Raw genomic sequence first — 19582 nt, 5'->3', positions numbered from 1 at the left:
TGAAAATGCTTGGACTTAATTTTGTTTTTCCACATAACGTGATTTGAGATATTGAGTTTAAATTTTGCAAGAGATTTTCAACTTATTGTGCAAAACAGAAATAGCTGTCACATGTAAAAATTAAAATCACTTATGATATGAACTGCCCTGTTTGAACTAAGATCTACAAAAAATATTTAAGATAAGGTTTCGTGCCTGTTTTTATATTTCATTGTTGCACTAATATGATGAATTAACTAATTAATGAATTTCTTTCATTTTCATAGTGAGTTAAGCAAATGAAAATAAATATGTAACTGCATACAAACTGAAAATTCTTATATTTTAGACAAGTTACAAGATTTCTTGCATCACTGATTACAAGTTTAAATATCCATGAATTAAAAATTAGTAAATTTTAACCCATATTAATTTCCTATTCATTCATTATATTTAAATTAAATCAAACATAATTTCACAACCACTTTCATTCGGAAAAATACACCATGAAGACATGAGATAAAAGAAATGGCATAATCTTTAGTTTCTAATGCAAATAAGGATTTAAAATTAGGTAAAACTAAATTTTAGACTGAAGAGAGTTTCACATGAAAACAAAGAATTTCAAGATATAATGATGACTTATTTTGAGTATCAGGGGAAATCTTTTAAACATATATGTGGGAATATTAAATTTTAGACTAATAAGAATTTTATATAAAAACCAGAAATTTCAAGATATAATGATATAGGATTCATTTCGAGTGTCAGAGGCAATCTTTTACATATATGTGTAAGATAAAAACATGCAAATCAAAATTATAACTTAAATTAGCAATAGCCCCTTAATTCTTAATTTTAATTTGGGCATATCCCCTCTCTATTCTAAAAATAGGAATTTCTCATAACTTTTTCTAGACCGAGTCATTTCTAGATTAATCCATATCATATGACTTTTACATAAAGCTGGTGATGTAAATGGAACTAAAACCCAAACAGCCAATAATAATTTTACAGCATTATTAATTATCCAATCAAATGCTTTGAAACCTTAATTAACACACTCTGAATTAAGATTTCATCCTGAACACAGCACACTTTGCTTCTGCTGCAACTAAGACGCTGCCGTGCTGTTTTCTTCGTACTACAATAGTATAACTACAATTCCTACTACAATAGCTGCTGTTTTTCCATAAACAAGGAACATACATAGAGACAGATTCTTCATTATTTTAATAATAGAGAGTATGGAAAAGCACATAAGGATTATTTGCCAAAGAGAAGGAATAGCTTCTGAAAAGGGTTTAGTAAAAAAAAGGTTAATTATGCAATAATGAAAAGATCTGTTTTGTTTTTACAAAAATGACTGTTTCTTATGGGTGTATCTTAATCCAGCACACTAAGATTTTTTTTACCTATACCATTTAATGCTGCTACCATTCAAGATAGTTATAGAAAATATATATATATATTTCCCTTTAATTTGTAAACCTTACACTTTTCCCCTTTAATACCCCTTTTTTAAGAATTAAAAAAAAAAGTGACATAACTCTTGAGAAAAAAAATTATTTAAATCGCTTCCTAAATGATTACACAATGCATAATATAACTTAGAAGCAAAACTTAATTTTGTGACTGGAAATTTATGCAAAGAAAGTATATTAAGAGAAAGAAGACAAGAAGGAGATGAATTTTATGTTCTTATGTCAGATATTTTCAGCATAATATATATGAATTTCAAACAGAAGAGAAGTCTGCTTTAAAATGAAAAGTCACATATCCTGTATTATTAATTTTTCTCAGCTGAACCCACCACACCAAAGACCAAGTGGTAATATTGATGAACCCCAGTATGTCAACCTAGGCTCTAACCTATTGAATGGGTAGCTACATGGGAATTTTTACGGTTTTTTCCCATGCGTAACTTTAGTCCGTTTTCTTTTAAAAGTCCATGACAGCATCTCTTTTCATGAACTGACAGCCTTTGTGGGTTCTGATAGATTTTAAATAGACAAATCTAATCCTCATCTGCATCCAAAAGTTTTCGATCAAAAAAAAGAATCACCCTCATGGTACACTAACATTAATTGAATATTTTGTATTGTTTTATATACAATATTAAAGTAATTACATAAATTGAAATAAATTGTTAAATTATTTTATTTCAAATGTACTGCTAATATATAAAATTGTAAATTGCATACTATCAGCTGTTGAAGGTAATAATGTCTGTACGATTTGAGCTTGGCCCAATTCATTCCTATACAAAAAACACTGGAAACAATAGAGTACTGAGCATCGCAGGCTGAAAGGCTGTTTCTCATTTATCATGCACATTAGTAACACTACAATAGCAGGCCTAAAAAAAAAAAAAATTGCTAAAATTAAAACTATGATCTTGCAATAACTGAAATAGAACTGAGGTTATTATAATATGTATCTAAGCAAATGCCAATAAAACTTACTGAGGAGGTGTCGTAGGGGCACATACCGTTGAAAAATACTCTTGATTACTATGATTGCCTCGTATTATTTCAGCAACCGTATTTATTGCCTGAAAATATTAAAATTAAATTTAGAATTAATGTGAAAATTATATATCACTCAATTTTTTGATGATTAAAAGAAAACAATATTTTGTGCATTTAAAAAAAACTATTCCAATTGTGACATTTATATATGTGTACAGTACAAATCTTTAATGCGGATTCGTCAGGACTTCGGCGATTCCAGATTAGGGTTTTTTCCAGACTATAGATCATCAATTTAAATCTGGTAAGATGGCATGCAGAAATTATAAAATTAAAAATATGAAACCATAATTTATGAAATAAAGAGCAATTATGATCTACAGGGTATCACAATTTACAAAAAAAAAAAAAAAAAAAAAAAAAAAGCTTAATATTTATTTGTTTACTTTATTAAACATTTCTTTCAATGCGTGTTGTTTAAGTTGCTTCATTTTATGTGCTAATACTTTCTCTTTAATTCTATAAACAGACATAATTTTCTTGTTCAGTTACAAAGTTCCGCTGTTCAAGTCCTGTAATTGCTGTGTCGAGAATACCGACTAACTTGTCAATCGAAATTTTTTCGTTTTCACCAACCTCTCTGTCACTTTCTTCATGCCTTTATCCATCTTTTGCAGCAATTCCACTTTTTGTTTGATGGATATCGAAACATGCTTTCGCTTTGTAGATCCTTTGGCAGCTCCAGAATCGCAAACTCTTTTTGACATAATCGAAAGTTCAAGCTTACTTTTTATAAAATTGCTCTAACAGTCTGCAAAAAATAATAAGCCGGATCCAATTAGAAGAAGCAAGGCAATCTACAACATTAACAATAAATAATTAGATAATTTTAGCCTAGCTTATACCGTCTGTTATACATTAAACGCGTATGCATAAACGTATTATGTGCATGCGTAAAGGTATTATGCGCATGAAAATATTGCATGCGCATAATACCTTTACGCATGCGCAGAAAGTTTGTAGCTTTCAGGTTCGGATTATAGATCATTCCAGATTAAAGACTTTGACTGTATATCATTTATGTATATATATATGTGTGTGTGTATGAAAAAAACCTTGTGTGTGTGCATACATACATGAAACAGGTTATTTAGTTATAGAAATATTTTAAAAATTCAATAAGAAATAAATTATAAAATCAATACTCTAAATTTTATAATACTAAAAGAGAGTTAAACTCAGGAAGTTGTTTAGCATATTTTGCAGACACTCAGCATATAGACATTTGCAGCTACAGCAGACATGTATGCACCATTCGGAAGATTTACTTGGATATACTGGATAGCTGGTTGATACCACAGGTGAATAAAAACAATGATGGTTACCTCTTTTACAGGGTTCGTACACATTTCCTTACATGAAAATTAAGGACTTTTAACCCCTTAACTGCCGCGGGCGTATATATACGCCTTGCTCAGCCGATGCGTTAACTGCCTCCCAGATGCGCAGCCGATGCGTTAACTTTGCGAATAATTTTAGGTGTAGCAGCACAAAGCAAATGATAGCAGTTTGGAAGGACGTATATATACGCCTGGGGCAGTTAACGCATCGGCTGAGCAAGGCGTATATATACGCCCGCGGCAGTTAAGGGGTTAAGGACCATCAAAGAAATAATTAAGAACCTATCAGAAAAAAAAAAAGGAAAAAAAAAAAAAACGAATAGAATAAAGCAATTATCCATTTAAGAAACTAACAGAAGTGTGCATTATGCACTATTATTAAATTCAATTTAATACTTAACATAAAACAATTTTGAAAATTAAACGAACTCCCTACAAGTTATGAAGTAGATAACATTAAATTAAGAACATAATTTCTTGAAAAACTTGTATAAGTGTATTTCACACTAATAACAGCCACAGATATTTTAGAGATTTACATGATTATTATTTAACTTATTTGATATTTATTTAAACACAGTCAACTACTATTATAATTGCAATGTAATAATATTTTTCAGATTAAAATAACAGATTTGTAAACATACAATTTATTTCTTTGGTTTTTTTGAAAGATACTAGAATAATAAACTATGCGATAAAAGATACAAAACATTTATGCTTTTTTAAAATCTGAAATTTTTTCAGATATTTTAACATCTAATTTATTTATGTCTATTTCCTTTTCTTTAACTATTCTTCTAAGTTCATTTGTTTTGATAAACAAATCAATGTTCCTGCTGGTCTCGGCTTCATCTGTTAAAAGCATCTATCGAAGCTGCTGCTGATATTATTTCTTTATTAATTTCGATATTAAGAATACCTCCAGAAAATTTTATGTAATCAAATACTGTGCGTTGAGAAATGTATGATGAGTCACTTAAATTTTCAATTTCAATTGCTTTATTTACAGAGAAGCCCTTTTCCACAAAGGCCTGTCCATGTGACAAGATAAGAATCATTTTCACTATTTTCCATACTTTAGAATAGTGAAAATCATGAAAATAAGAAGTGAAAAATGTGTCAAGAGAAAGATTTTGAGAATGAAAAGTAGAAAATTCATGTAAATTTGTCTTAACTACTTTGTCTAGAATCTCTCCAAACTGCAGCAGAATTTCATCACAATTATCTTGTAAAACATGTTTATATTCCACGTTTATACGGTTAGAACTATTTTCATTTTGTTCTGGGCTTTTTCTAGACTTTTAGCCATCAACTGTGGGTCTATACAAGATGCATTTCGAATAAGAGAATAATTTATTGGACATTTAGCCATTAAGTGTTGTACCATTGTTAAGACACATTGTTGACCTTCTTGTTTCAATGCAAAACTTGCAGCTTGTGAAATGTCCTTCTTGTGGCATTTATCATTCATTAACTGCTCAGCAATGAATCCCAAATAAACTTTACTTTTATCATTATAACAATTTGGATCATTAAAATTAAATTTATAAAGATTTTCGGTACTATTTGGTTTCGAGGGCTGTAAAAAAATTGCAGCGAAAATGTACGTGCAAAAGCACCAAATCTAGCAAACGAGCCCATTTAACAGCACCCCAAATCTAGCGTATGCGCTGATTTCAAATTGCGCATGTTTATATAGTTTTATATTTCTTAAGAAGCCACTGAAATACTAGTTTAATTTTAAAATTATTTTTTGATTTTAAATCCTTTTTTGATATCCTATGGATTTCACAATTTGGGAATTGCCCATGACGAAAAGTCGGCAATAGAATTTTGGGTAAAGTGCAGAATCACCCACTGCTTGATGCGTTTTTAAGAAGTGCAAATACTCGGTATCCATGTGCACATCGACCTATTTTTACTTTAAAAAAATCCTAGAATTGCACAAAAATGGCACTGCGCACACCCTTGACTTTATCTATGTACACATCGACCTATTTTCACTAAAAAAGTAAAAAGAAAATTGACAAAAATCTAATTGTTTTTACCCTTGTAAAAAGCGGCAAACAAATAAGTGAGCGATTCTGCACTTTACCGAGAATATTTTCAAAGGAAAGGCATCATTCATTATAGAAAATTAATTTTGAACAACCAACGAGATGAAATTCTGCTTTAGCGTTAAGTCGGTAGCGAAATAGCGATGCAGGCATCCATTCAGTTATGTTTAGCAATTTTTATATAAATTATAATAATGATCTGAAATAGTTATTTACTCTTATGCTTCCATTCAGTCATGTTTAGCCTTTTTCATATAAATTATAATAATAAAAAAGTATTATATGAAATTAACCTTTCATCTAAATTAAAACATCAATCTTAAATAGTTATTTACTATTATACTTCCTTTCTTGCCGCAATTATTAGGGTTGCCGCAATTATTTTTGGCAGCATTGGCATCAACAATAGTTTGGCGATTTTTTACGGCCCTCGAAACCGAAGAGTACCAGATTTTCTGCTTTAGTTATTTTTGAATATTCTAGTTTCAAAATTTTAAAGTGCTAAAAGCAATCATTTACAAGTTTTAAGATATCTTCAGCAAAAAAGGGAATAAGTAGTTTATCACTTTGATAATATTCAAGAAAAGGCAATAATATTTTCGACAGAGAGAGAAAAAAAATTTAATTTTATAAGAAATGTTTTTTAGTTGCCTCCAAAATATTTGAGAAGGATTTCGATGAATTTTTTTTTAAACTTCCCCATTTAAACTTTTTTAATGTACAGTAGCAAGCCACCCCATATTTCAATGGCTCTTTCAACTGCTGGGACATTTTGCAACCATCGGTAACAACAGAACTTCACAGCAGAAAATTTTAATTAAAACATTATTTCTTTATCTATCAGATGATGGAGCAAAGATAAAAATTCTGCAATAATTGGTTTTATTGTTAAACAAAAATGTATGAATTTTTCTTACACATTATATTTTAACACTTAAAAAATGTACTATATCGATAAAAAATTGCGACATCGCAAAATATTCTAGGCAAGCATTCCTGCAGAGATTCCAATAAATCGCTAAAATTGCCATAAGAATGCTATATTGGCAATACCATGAACGCGTTTTCTCCGTGTAGCAACCATTCCGCTTATCGGTCATTTTCTTTTAATTTATTAATCTTCCATTTCTTTTATTTTTTCCTTATCATTTCAACACTGACTTTCTATTCAGGATTTAGCTTTTATTTTAATTTATAGTTATAAATAGGTGAAATTAGCTTAATAACAAAAGATAATTTCAATCATTATCACAATGAAATTTTATATTGACCAACTATTTGGATAACTGATGCGATATTAAAATTCAATAACATTCTTCTGAAAGCAGTATTCCTTTTATAAAAATACTTAATAAAATTCTAGTATACGATACAGCCTTGGTGCAATTTTGAAAATTATCGCCAACACCAAAATGACCCGTTTAACTACTCATCGTATATGTCCCGTTTACTGCTTATCATAAAGTTGCCAAAAGTAGCCAAATCCCTTATGCAACGGATACCTTGTGCATAGGATTAAACCAAATACTTAATTGTCTATTGAAGCTTCAAAATGTATTTCCGAACTTCACTTTTTTTCGGCTAGCATTCCCGAATTTGCCCTTGGCGACCTAAAATCGAAATGGAGCCAATAGATTTCCCGCGAAATCGATAACAGACCCTCTGCAGAAATAAACTCATAATCCCGATATCCCATACACATACAATCAAAAGTCGTTAATTCGGACACCCATAATCCGGAATGATCTATAATCCGGACCTCAAAGCTACAAACTTTCTGCGCATGCGTCGCGTTCACGCATGCGCACAGGCATTTACGAGAACGCGTAAGACCCTTACGGCTGCGAATATGTTTGTGCGCATGTGCGTTTAATGTGTAACGAAGTTATATGCTAAGTTAAAGTTATCTAATTCAGTTAATGTTGCAGATTGTGTTGTTCCTTAATCTTCGAATTGGATCCAGCTTATTATTTTTTGCAGACTGTTAGAGCAATTTTATAAAAGTAAGCTTGAACTTTCGATTATGTCAAATAGAATTTCCGATATATATTTACTACAAAGCGAAAGTATGTTTTGAAATCCGAAATCTGTTTATCAATTTCACGCTGCTCTGCGGCAGAGGGGGGGGGCAGAAACGTCATTATTAGATTATGATAGATCAGAAAGATTATGTCAAATAGAATTTCCGATATATATTTACTAATATGTAATTTGTATCTACAAAGCGAAAGTATGTTTTGAAATCCGAAATCTGTTTATCAATTTCACGCAGCGGATTGGAAGTTGATCTGTCAGCACTATCCTTATCTTCAGGGCAGATGTTTTTATTTTATTTGGTTTATAATTCCGTACTAAGTGTAGTATTTCATCTGGATGTACTCTGTCTTTGATATGATTAAATCAAGTTCCCGCTTCGGATAGTGAGAAAGTGACCCAGAGGTTATTGAAAACGAAAACATTTCGATTGACAAATTAGTCGGTATTCTCAACACAGCAATTATAGGACTTGAACAGCGGAACTTTGTAACTAAACAATAAATTATGTCTGTTTAATAGAATTAAAGAGAAAGTATTATCACATGAAACGAAGCAACTTACATTGAAGGAAATGTTTAATAAAGTAAACAAATAAATATTAAGCTTTTTCTTTTTGTAAATTTTGATACCCTTTAGATCATAATTGTTCTTTATTTCATAAATTACAGTTTCATATTTTTAATTTTGTAATTTCTGCATGCCATCTTACCAGATTTAAACTGATGATCTATAATACGGAAAAATCGATAATCCGGAATCGCCGAAGTCCCGACGAGTCCGGATTAACGACTTTTGACAGTATGTGCAAAAGAGAATAAACTCCATAGAAGGTGATCAAAAATTAATTTATGGCTTTATTCAAACAAACACAGAAATTAAGGTAAGCAAAACCGTGTAAAAACAAATTGAAATGATAAAACGAAACTTAGCTTTCATGTGAATTTTCAGCGCTGACTATACCATTCTAGAAATTTCAATTTGTTTCAGACAAAGACCACATTTAGCTTTATAAGGATTGTTATCCATCAATATGCAGTCTTTCTAGTCAGCTTGATGAAGCCACAGTTTATTGAAAATGCACTTTCAGGGCATCTCGTTCCTATTGGCGTCGGAGGGGTTGTGGCCTTCCAGGTTGGAATTGTTCTAATTTTGGCAAATATTTTCAGAATCCCCCCTTTTTTCCCCCTCGAGCACCTTCATCATCACTTTCGCCTCTTAAAGAACTTCCGGCTTCACGCTTTCATCACAATCTGCATAAATTTATGAATAACACCTGTTTCGAAAGATTGGGTGAATAGCCAATCAGACACCTGATACTTTCGTCCTAGGGTAGCTAATTGTTTTTTATCATTTGCAACGCAAATCCGCCAACAGATTGGTTAAGAGCCGTGTAATTTTAATTCCATATTCATGAGAAATCGCATTTCACACTTATAATGGCAATCATTAGTAATGATAAGAAATGTCAAATGAGCAAAATTAAGGACCGTTTATTAATTTTGACCAAAATTAAGGACTTTTAAGGACCAAAAATCCTTTTTGAAAAATTTAAGGACTTTTAAGAACCGTACGAACCCTGTTTTACCAAGACAGTCATTCAGCTTATTACCATAAATCCTATTTGAAAAGTATCACAGTTATAATTTTTTACAAAAATACAGATTATTTTTGCTATAGTATCTCAATAAAAATTTTGCCCCTAAAGTGGATATGACATGCAGCATGAGGAGATAATGCTTTAATGCAATGGCCATGACAAGCTTACGAAATCTTGCAATTTTTTCATGCGAGGTAATAGCTTTGTGACTTTACCCCCCCCCTAATCCTTCAAAATCTTCATAACTTTGCTTTAAATGACTCACTTTGGTTGATATAGATATATATACAGGATAAAACAGTTACTTTATGGAAATCCACTATATCAGAAAAGGTGGGACACACAGAGCATTTGTGAAATATATACAAGAAAACTTGATGCAATTGCCTCTATTTCAGTGCAATACTACAACAATCGCATAATTTGTTATAAATTTTTAAAACAGTTCATAGCATTAAGAATAATTCTTTATGTGTTTATACAAATACATATATACATAAACTGTATTTTTTAGCATCTGAGTTGATGTGGTCTATAACAGATTTTAGTTAAAATAATCATTAAATTCAGGTATATTCAGAATATAAGTCAACCTTAAATGCACAGTATCTAAAAAATTAGCATAATTAAGACAATTATCGAAAAGCTAAGAAAAAATGACAGATTTTCTAACAATTAAAAAAAAAGAAGTACACATCACATATTATTGGGTTTACAGATTTGGAGATTTGGATTACCTAATACAGACTTGTGTTCCTGCAGCTTCGGGGATGGCAAAATGTCAAGCATTTGTTGTTCTATTGTTCACAGCTTATGGAAGGACAGAAAGAACTCGTGTTTTAAGTTACACTCTGTGAACATTACATTTCCTCCTTTAAGTCATGTATTTGTTCCAAGATAAAATGGCATTCTCTTTTTTCTGTATATTTATGTCTTACTTCTCATCTGTTGAGTTTGTAAGTTATTTTATTTTATGTTGTTGTTCTTGTTTCTTTTTTTACTTACCTCTATACACCATGTATAATACTATGTGGTGCACAAGGAATTTAAATATTCAATTAAAAAAAACACATACTATTTACATGATCAAAAATTTAAACAGCACTATTAGTTAGGGTAATAAATTTATGAAAAGAAAATATATAACAATGCAATAGCTGCAGAGAAAGATAAAAATATGGAATAATTTTAGTTTCAAATAACGTCTGCCTGTAAATAATGACTGCATCTCTAATTTAAACGTAAATCAATAAAGAAATGAAAAATCTAATGTGGCCAGCAAATGACCTCCTGGAATAGGAACAAGCTTTAAGTAAACTATCACTTTCAGTTGATTGTTTTGTAAGTAAAATATAATTTGTTTATAAATTTATTACTCAAATTTAGTTACAATATAAGCTCGACTATCCAGAAAGCTTAGGAAATGCCAAATTCTGGTTGCATAAAAATGTTGGATAACTCAGCATATACAAAATATAATTCACATAAGAAATGCCAGTCAATAGGAAAAAATTCCGCTCTAAAATTACAAAAATAGTCCTATTATTTGTTAGCAACCTAAATATCAAAAGCTACTACAAAAGGAGCATATAAAAAGATGGCAGTGTTAGCACGGTCGCCAGAATTTGATAAACATCCTGAAAATTTGGCAAATTCTGCAAATTTTGTGATAGTGCTTTTACTAATAAGCGAGTGCTAAATGTACATATTTGCCCCCCCCCTAAAAGAAGGTAATGTACTTCTTTTCTAATTTTTCATAAAAAAATATGATACATACCTCTGTTAAAACATCTGCAGGAACTCCAGTAGCCATCAAAATGGAAGATAACTGTTCCAACAACCCTTTAATCAAAATTATTTAAAAAAAACATTACATTTTTAAACAAAATATCTCATGTTGTTTTTAAGTTCAGATATAAACCTAATACTAAATATTCAGCATTGCATTGTTATGAGATAATAACTCATAAAATGCTTTTCTTAATTCATATAAAAGAACATATGCTGGAAATTTTAAAATATGTAATACATAACATTAAAAATAGCTTTTAATAAATTAAAAGTTGCAAATGTTTTAAAAACCATCAACTGAATATATTATAAATCAAATACATTTTAAAACTATATTAATTAGATATTACAAAATGTAAAAAATAAATTGCTAAGTTATATTGCTAGAAACATATCTATTTTATTAAAGTTACTATAACAATTAGTATTAAGTTGGAAAATCAGCGTAAGTTGTAAACCAGTGTAAGGTGGAAAAATTTGCAGGACTTCTGAGGAAACGGAAACAGAAAACAAGAAACAAAGAAAGAAAAAACAGAAAGAAAGAAGAAACAAAAAACAAAGTTCTGGAGAAAATGTTCTGTTTAAGCTTTGAAATAAAGCTTAAACAGAACATTTTCTTCAACTGCAGGAGTGAAAATGACTACGAAGAAATCTGTGTTCATGCTTTAGCAATAAAATAAAACAGTTGAGAAAATTCCAAAAATTAAAAACATTAATTTTTTGTCAATAAATGGTGTCAGTGGTTTTGTTTCTTCTTTCATCACTGGAACTCTTTTAAAATTTTGTCTATTGTTATCACATGAGTACATGCTTCATATTTATCATCTTCACTTCTGCAGCTGAAGAAGGTTCTAATTAAGCTTCAAAACTATAGTCCTGCAATTTTTTTCAATGTATGCTCATTCTTTTTCTATAGTATCTTTGACATTGGTACTTTGGCATGTTCATTTTTATTAAAAGTGCGTTTATTGTTTTTAAATCATCCAGTTTATGCAACAATTCCAGAATAATTAAACTTGAAAGATGAATTAGAGATCTTATACTTTGATAAATGATAATACTTTGAGAACTGATTTTTTGCAAAGCTAAGAAGATAAATTATGTTCTGCTTAATGGCAACAGCTTTCAAGTCACTAACACACTGCTCTTATGGCCCACCCAAGAACTATCTACTGTTTAAAGATTTAAAAAAAAAAAAAAAAAATTTTAACAATAAAATGATGAAATGAGTGTGTTACATGTATATACAAGTCTTATTCTGAGTTAGTGACATATTATTAGAATTTTCATACTATTATACTCATATTATTAGAATTTCATTCACTTTATTATACATAATGCAAATTCCTCATCTAATTTGGTGCCAATTACAGCTGACGTACTTCCATTACATGCAGCTTTCACCTAACATTGCCCATTTATTTACAATGCATTTCACCATATATGACATAGGAGATAAGGAAACAAAAATTACTGTATCATTTTCACTTTAGCAACGGATAAATAATTTACTCAAGAAACCACATCTGCAATTGCTTCCCACAGGTTTTAGTTTGCATTGCATGGGTGTCATATAATATTGCTGAAACACAACTCTTCTGTACCATTTTAATGATCTATGCAATGATGAGTAGTAGAAAACAGTTAATCAAATCTAGCAATATCTATTTTTTGTAATCCAAAATACAATCTGGTTTGATGATAAATTTGCCTTTTTTAATATTTCAATTCAATAAGCTGATTCAGTTATTCAAGAACTCTGGCACACACTGATGTAATATGAAAGGGAAATAATTCAGGGAGCAAAATGTCGCTAAGCACTTCATGACTATTGCTGGAAGACGAGATATCTTGTCTATAGTGATAAATGTGTTAATGCATAGTAGTGCAAGGTAACATAGTGCAATGTGTCAAAACTTTTGTAATTTGAGGGAAAAACAATCGAAACACTTATGTTTTTAACATTAAAACAAACCTTTAAAAATTAATATCACTCACCAAATTGAAACATAGCTTTCTGAGCAGCCATTGTTACCTGCTGAGGATTGTTAGGTGATACCAAAACTCTAATTATCTGAAAATGGAAAATAATTAAGTTTACAAAATATCAATATGCATAACGGAAATTTTAACAGTCAAGAATAACTCTTAAATATAAATCTCCATAATTAAGATTTAATTTACAAACCTGTAGCATAGTTAAAGTATTTACTGCCTTCTGCTGGTTCCAGCCTCTTTCATATGACTCTTGCAGATCAAAAAATGGTGCTAAATGTTTAATGTACGAACCTTCTTTAAAAAATGTTTGATTTGATGTGTTGTTTTTTAATAAGGTTAACATTACCCGTAAGCAATCTCCAACGATTACCCCTAAAATAGACACATTAAGAATAAGTATAAAAATACCATACAGCCATGTACGCTTAAACTGAATACCAATGAATGAATAATATATTTATTAAGTTCCACCTTTAAGATTTAAAAGTAATTGAAAAAAATTCATTCAAGTCTAAAACAGAATATATCGATACTTTTGTAATAAATAATAACTATAAATGTCTCATATACAAAAAAAAAAAAAAAAAAAAGAGAGAGAGAGAGCGAGAAACACAATTTTTTAATTTTGCAGAACACATATAACTTCCATATAATTTCAGATTTTTATTACATTTATTTCTATGCATTAGCTTTAAAAATTATTAAAATTTATGAAAAATTTGGAATATTCGGTAGATAGATATGAAAATATTATATTCATGTTTTAACTACCATATATTTTGATTTATTCTGTACACATACACATATATTTAAAAGACACTAAGTCATAAAAAGCAAGTTTGTTCACTGCTCTCTAAACATGAATTTTATTCATTTGGAATAAATGAAATGCTTTCAAGCAGCAGTTATATAACCTCCAAGCATACAGAAATAAGGCCTTAAAATATTAATACAACTTTTGAGAAAAACATGGCTAATGAACAAAATACACGTGCATTTTGAAACATTTTCAAAATATCATTTAACGCTTATAAAAAAATTAATATCAGTGATCTTCGGTAGTGTTAATCAGCTTCAAGAATACCCAAAAAACTGAAGTACTTGAATAGCAGAAAAAATAATACACATCCTGCTACTCTTTTGCACCTTTTAATTCTAAACAGGCAACAACAACAACAACAACACAAAAAAGGGGGGAAAGCAATCTAATTTGGCTTATACTTTGAATATAACTATTGATTTTGAGGGCAATCAGATGTAGATCTCACTTCTTAACAGGTATCAGAGAATTGTGAATATGTGATGTCCCTAGGTGCCCTTTGTCTACCATTTTGTCCACCATTCCTTGTGAAAGCAAAATAATAACTGTGATAGCCTAATATACTGATAAATAGGATACAATGTCTGAATATTGCAAACAGCAAGCAGACTCTTCTTTCAATACTCTGCAGGATTCTTTGCAAAAAAAGTATTTTAAATGGGTTTTCTATTTGAAATGCAGTTATAACATCAATTAAACTTAAAAGCAGGTTAAAAGAGCATCTATCTTAATATTATTACAAAGTAGGTACAAAGAATTTTTGTTACATCTAAATATCCAAAAAATGTTATATTTGTGCATTCAACACTTGCAGATCTACTGGCAACAATCTATTGATACTTTTTGGATAAAATGAGCATTTGGTATCAGCAAACTCCTTAAACAGGTACTTTTAATTTCCTGCGGTTACTGTAAGGCAATTGCATCCACATGAACTCTGCTAAATAAGGATATAAGCAACTTTTCTCAAACCATTTCACAAAATCTTAGTCCAAAATTTTGTTGGCATCTGTGAAATTTAAAAGTAGGTTAAAAAAGCATCTATCATAGTATTACTACAAAGTTGGTACAAAGAATTTTGTACCAACTTTGTAGTAATTTTACAATTATTGACATCTGTCAACATTACATTTCTATCAAATATCTTCTGTCTTGCATAGTTTCACTGTGTAAGAGTTGAAACACACATATTTTTTAGCAATATACCACACATTTGGGAATAATGGTAAATCTACTTTACATTTTTGCAAATACAGAAAACACTGAAGCAAAAAGCAATAAAAGATAACATGATAATGAACAAATACTGTTTTGATAACTTTTTAGTTACACATAGTTAATGAAAAAAGCTGTTATGCGCATATGCACTTGCTCTCAATACATTGAAGTTGATACTGACAGGGAGAAAACAAACCTGACCTTAACAGAAACACACATAAACAAACAAATATAAATGTTTCTTCCCTGAAGAATCAGGAAAAGATTCTAAGATTGCCAGTAACTGCTCACACATAAGCAGTGTCTTGAGTGGTATTCTTGCAGATGTATTAGAAAGTAATGCCTAATACCCAAATATCAAAAACTTTTCTAGATATATTGCATTTGATTTAGTACATTCGAAATTGACAGGCTTTATGATAAAAAAAAAAAAAATCTGAAAAATTTCAGATTTTATGTTATGCCCAAAGGAGCATTTTTAAAACATTTTGAGTACTACTTTGTTTATTAAATATCGTGTTCTTAGCACTTAAACCATAAAATTCAATTCAACAGTAATATCACAAAATATTTAAAAGATCACATCTTTAGAGTTTCCGATACACAGTCTCTCATGCTGGAAATAAAAATGTTTTTTCATGAAGTGTTGCCATTGCTCGCTTTGAAATCGATCAATTTCTCAATCAAAAACTCAAATTCTTTATAAAATATGAAATAGATAATAAAACAAATTCCAAATTTGGGCTTCCAGATGGCCATATTTGGGTTGAGGCGTACGTTATTCAAAATTTGATGGCTCTAGACACCATTATTTTATTACAATGTGAGAAATATACATATATCGATGCAGATTCTTCATATTATTTCTTTAACTATAATACAGGGCTCTAATATTTGGTGGCAACAATTTAAAGAGTGATTTGCTGTTTATGCTGAATCAACGCAAAATGCCGAAATGAAATTAATAGCCCTTCTGGGCTTAAAAAAATTTAAATCATTTCAAAACTACAGGACTGCTTAAATATAAATTAATAAAAATAAGCATTTTCTTTTTAAAATTTCAATAAACATTTCATTTCAAAGCAACATTTTTCAATTCAACAATATATATCATAAAAGATGATATATAAATGAAAAAAAATTGGCATTTTATTAAAAATTAAAAGCTTATGGCTTATCAAATATATCTACTACTGAATCGATAACAGTAACTCTTTGACTGTTCTAAAAAGCTTTACTCTATTTTCTCCAAACTTAAAATTTTAGCAGAATGTTAAATATACAATTATTTATAAAAAGGTGTTACCTCCATCACTGAAACCTTCTTCAGATACAATGTTAAGAAGTTTATCAAAACCATTCTCAAATGCCACAATTTTCTGAATATTGGCATTACTTTTAGTCAAATGCTCCAGTAACAATAAAGTCTGGAAAAAAAATAGATAGCATTTTCACTAACATTGCTTATTAAAAGGAAATATAATTTTTTTCTTAAATGTCTGTACTGTCATCAGTTTTGACCTTTTGAATGGAATGACTGTTTTTATCAAGTCATGAAATTTCTTGCCATTTCATATTTAAAATACAAGTTACTTGAAAATCCTATGTCGTTTATTTAAAAAAAAAAAAAAAAAAAAAAAAAAAAATTTGGTACTTGCGTATTAACACCACCGCAGCTGCAGATTTGGCGGTTTTTAAGTGTGCATTTAAAATTTTTGCGACAAATTATAAATTAAAACACTTTTTTAAAAATCAAACTAGTCAATCGGATTTTGGTGGAAAATGGGTTTATATAGAGTTTAACATAGGTTTAAAACAGTCTCTTATTTTCTTTAACCCGATGCTGTCACCATATTAACTCTTCTAAATAAGATTCTAAATTATGTCTCGCTGTCCCCCTATTGTCTCTTGCTCCTCCACTCAGCCCTGCCTCACATTCTCTCAACTGTTTGTGTATGAACTCCTGCATCAGGATCAATAAAATTGTATTTATGATTAACTTTAGCATGTAGGAATCCTTCTTTTCTATTCTATTTGTTTGGTAACTTTTTCAACTGTCAGAATAAATTGTGCTACCATCCGTAATGTTTCCAATAATTTTATTAAGAAGGGTAGAGCCAGTTCTATTTCTTTTGTTTCTCTACATATATCACCAAACACCCACTGTTCGGGTAATATTCGAACCACAATTATTTTTATGCTTAGTAAACAAACTTTCATCAATTTCCACAATGCAATCTGGTGCACCTACCTTCTTGTTTGGTTTATTCTCCATATCCAAGACACATAATTCACGCATGTAATTGTTCCAATCTTTAAGAGTTTTATCCGATAAATCAAGTTGCTTTTCATAAAACTTAATCGGCGTCAACTCCTCGCACCAGCAGTATATGAATCTCAAAGCTGAACAAAATGGAATTCTGTTTCCTTCAAACCAGTTGTCTTTTCTAAGTCCCACTTGCTGATATCACTGTCTTAAATTACATTTCCAAAACGTACGTTTACCAAAATAAAGTTTCATATCATGCGAAATAATACATTTTCATTTTTTTGGTAAAATATTTCGCGCCTGAAAAAATAAAATTCCATCTTCTTCTGTGTTTGGCAAATCCCAAAGATGCATTTTCGTAGCACTAAAAGATGGCGTCAAATATCAGTAAACAACAAGACAAAAAGATAACTGCGTGTGAACAACAGGATTGCTCTTTATTGGTGCATCAGCGCAACTTCTGCTGCGGTGGCATTAATATGCAAGTACCAAACTGTTTTTAAATATACACAGAAAATATATTTAAAAAAATTTTAAGATTGCAATGTATTAGGTGCTACTTAATGTGATTATTGTTATTTAATTGCCAAAGTCCCACTTGTTTATATAGTGAAAACATGAAAAATACTTCACTTAATATGATCAACAATTTGGTTAATATGATCACAGTGTTAGAGAGTAAAGTTTTTTCAACTTAAGTTGCCAAATAAGATCAAAACAGATTATGAAAATTGCCAAGTGACAGAGAAATGTTGCCAAGTAAGGGACTGAGTCACTAAACAACTTGGTTTCAGTTTTAATCAATCATTTAAAATTAAGCAAAAAAGCAACCTTAGTTACTTTGTATAACACTACTGATTTTAAGGGTCCATCTTGTGAAGTATGTTAAAAGACAAAATGAAATACAACAAAGAATTGAGAAACAAAGAATTGAGAAATTTATACACACAAATAAATCACTTTCCCTCTTACAAATTAAAATGCTTCATAATTTTAATAAGTATCCAGACTGAAACTGAGAATCAATTATATATATTTTAGATAAAATTTTGTTAATAATATGATAATACTTGAAACAATATCAATAAATTTCACATTTCTATTATTTATATTTTTACAAAATGAAATTTTAAATGTGCCAAAGACTTCTGGACCATCTATATAATGATCTTTTATTTTCTTTCATGATTCAGAAATCATTCCAATGGTCTGACGTTTGTATACGTATATTGTAAATAATTGTACATATGTAAGTAATAACAACTACTGGCTAGGTATCTACATAACCAAATAGATATAACTAGTATTGTAGGCAATAACTATTACACCAACAGTTCAGGATCACACTGAGAAAAATTAAAAAAGAGGATACAGCAGTAGAAATTACTGAAAACTGAAATAATAATAATAGTAATAAAAAAACTTCATTTCTGCAATCATTAATTTCATGTTAAAAACAAATACTACAATTGATGTTCATTGTAAAAATCTTTTGCCTCCTGTAAAAAGAATATGACAATGAATAACTAATATAACTTATGATAGTGTACACTATCATAAGTTGGGGCCTATTTGCACCGTGGTACTGTTCTGTTACCGGGATTGGAGTCATCTCGAAATGTTTTAATAAACTCGCAAAGAGATTAGTTCATACGAAGTCGCCGATGTTTACTTCTTAAGTCATTACAATGTTAACTTTTTAAAGAAAAAGTAAAGAATGTCAAAAATTGGCTGCGAGAATGCAAATTCCAAAAATGTAATGTTATACTAATTCAGAAGTCAAACAACAAAAATCAGCGTTATATTTACAAAATCTTCACAGGACTAGTTTCGATGGTTTTACCGAACCAAAACCGCGGTTTTGCAGCTGAGGATGGTACTAGCCCTGTGAAAATTTTGTAAATATAATGCTGATTTTTTTTGTTTGACTTCTGAATTAGTA

At 30.0% G+C, this 19582-nt stretch overlaps 1 protein-coding gene across 1 annotated transcript in view; it reads right to left on the bottom strand.

The window, feature by feature from the left end:
• p115 (General vesicular transport factor p115) overlaps positions 1-19582 on the bottom strand; it is a 94194-nt gene that overhangs the window by 52226 nt on the left and 22386 nt on the right. The window contains exons 6-11 of the mRNA XM_035360774.2: positions 16678-16798; positions 13524-13705; positions 13334-13409; positions 11322-11386; positions 2445-2533; positions 2184-2338 (exon numbers count right to left, since the gene is read on the bottom strand). Coding sequence (XP_035216665.1) covers positions 2184-2338; positions 2445-2533; positions 11322-11386; positions 13334-13409; positions 13524-13705; positions 16678-16798 — 688 coding nt within the window. The remainder of the gene's footprint in view (positions 1-2183; positions 2339-2444; positions 2534-11321; positions 11387-13333; positions 13410-13523; positions 13706-16677; positions 16799-19582) is intronic.

This window comes from Stegodyphus dumicola, chromosome 4, assembly GCF_044657685.1.
Source record: "Stegodyphus dumicola isolate Sdum_Otavi_A_Nest chromosome 4, ASM4465768v1".
Lineage (NCBI taxonomy): Eukaryota > Metazoa > Arthropoda > Arachnida > Araneae > Eresidae > Stegodyphus > Stegodyphus dumicola.
This window is presented reverse-complemented; position numbering and strand designations above follow the sequence as displayed.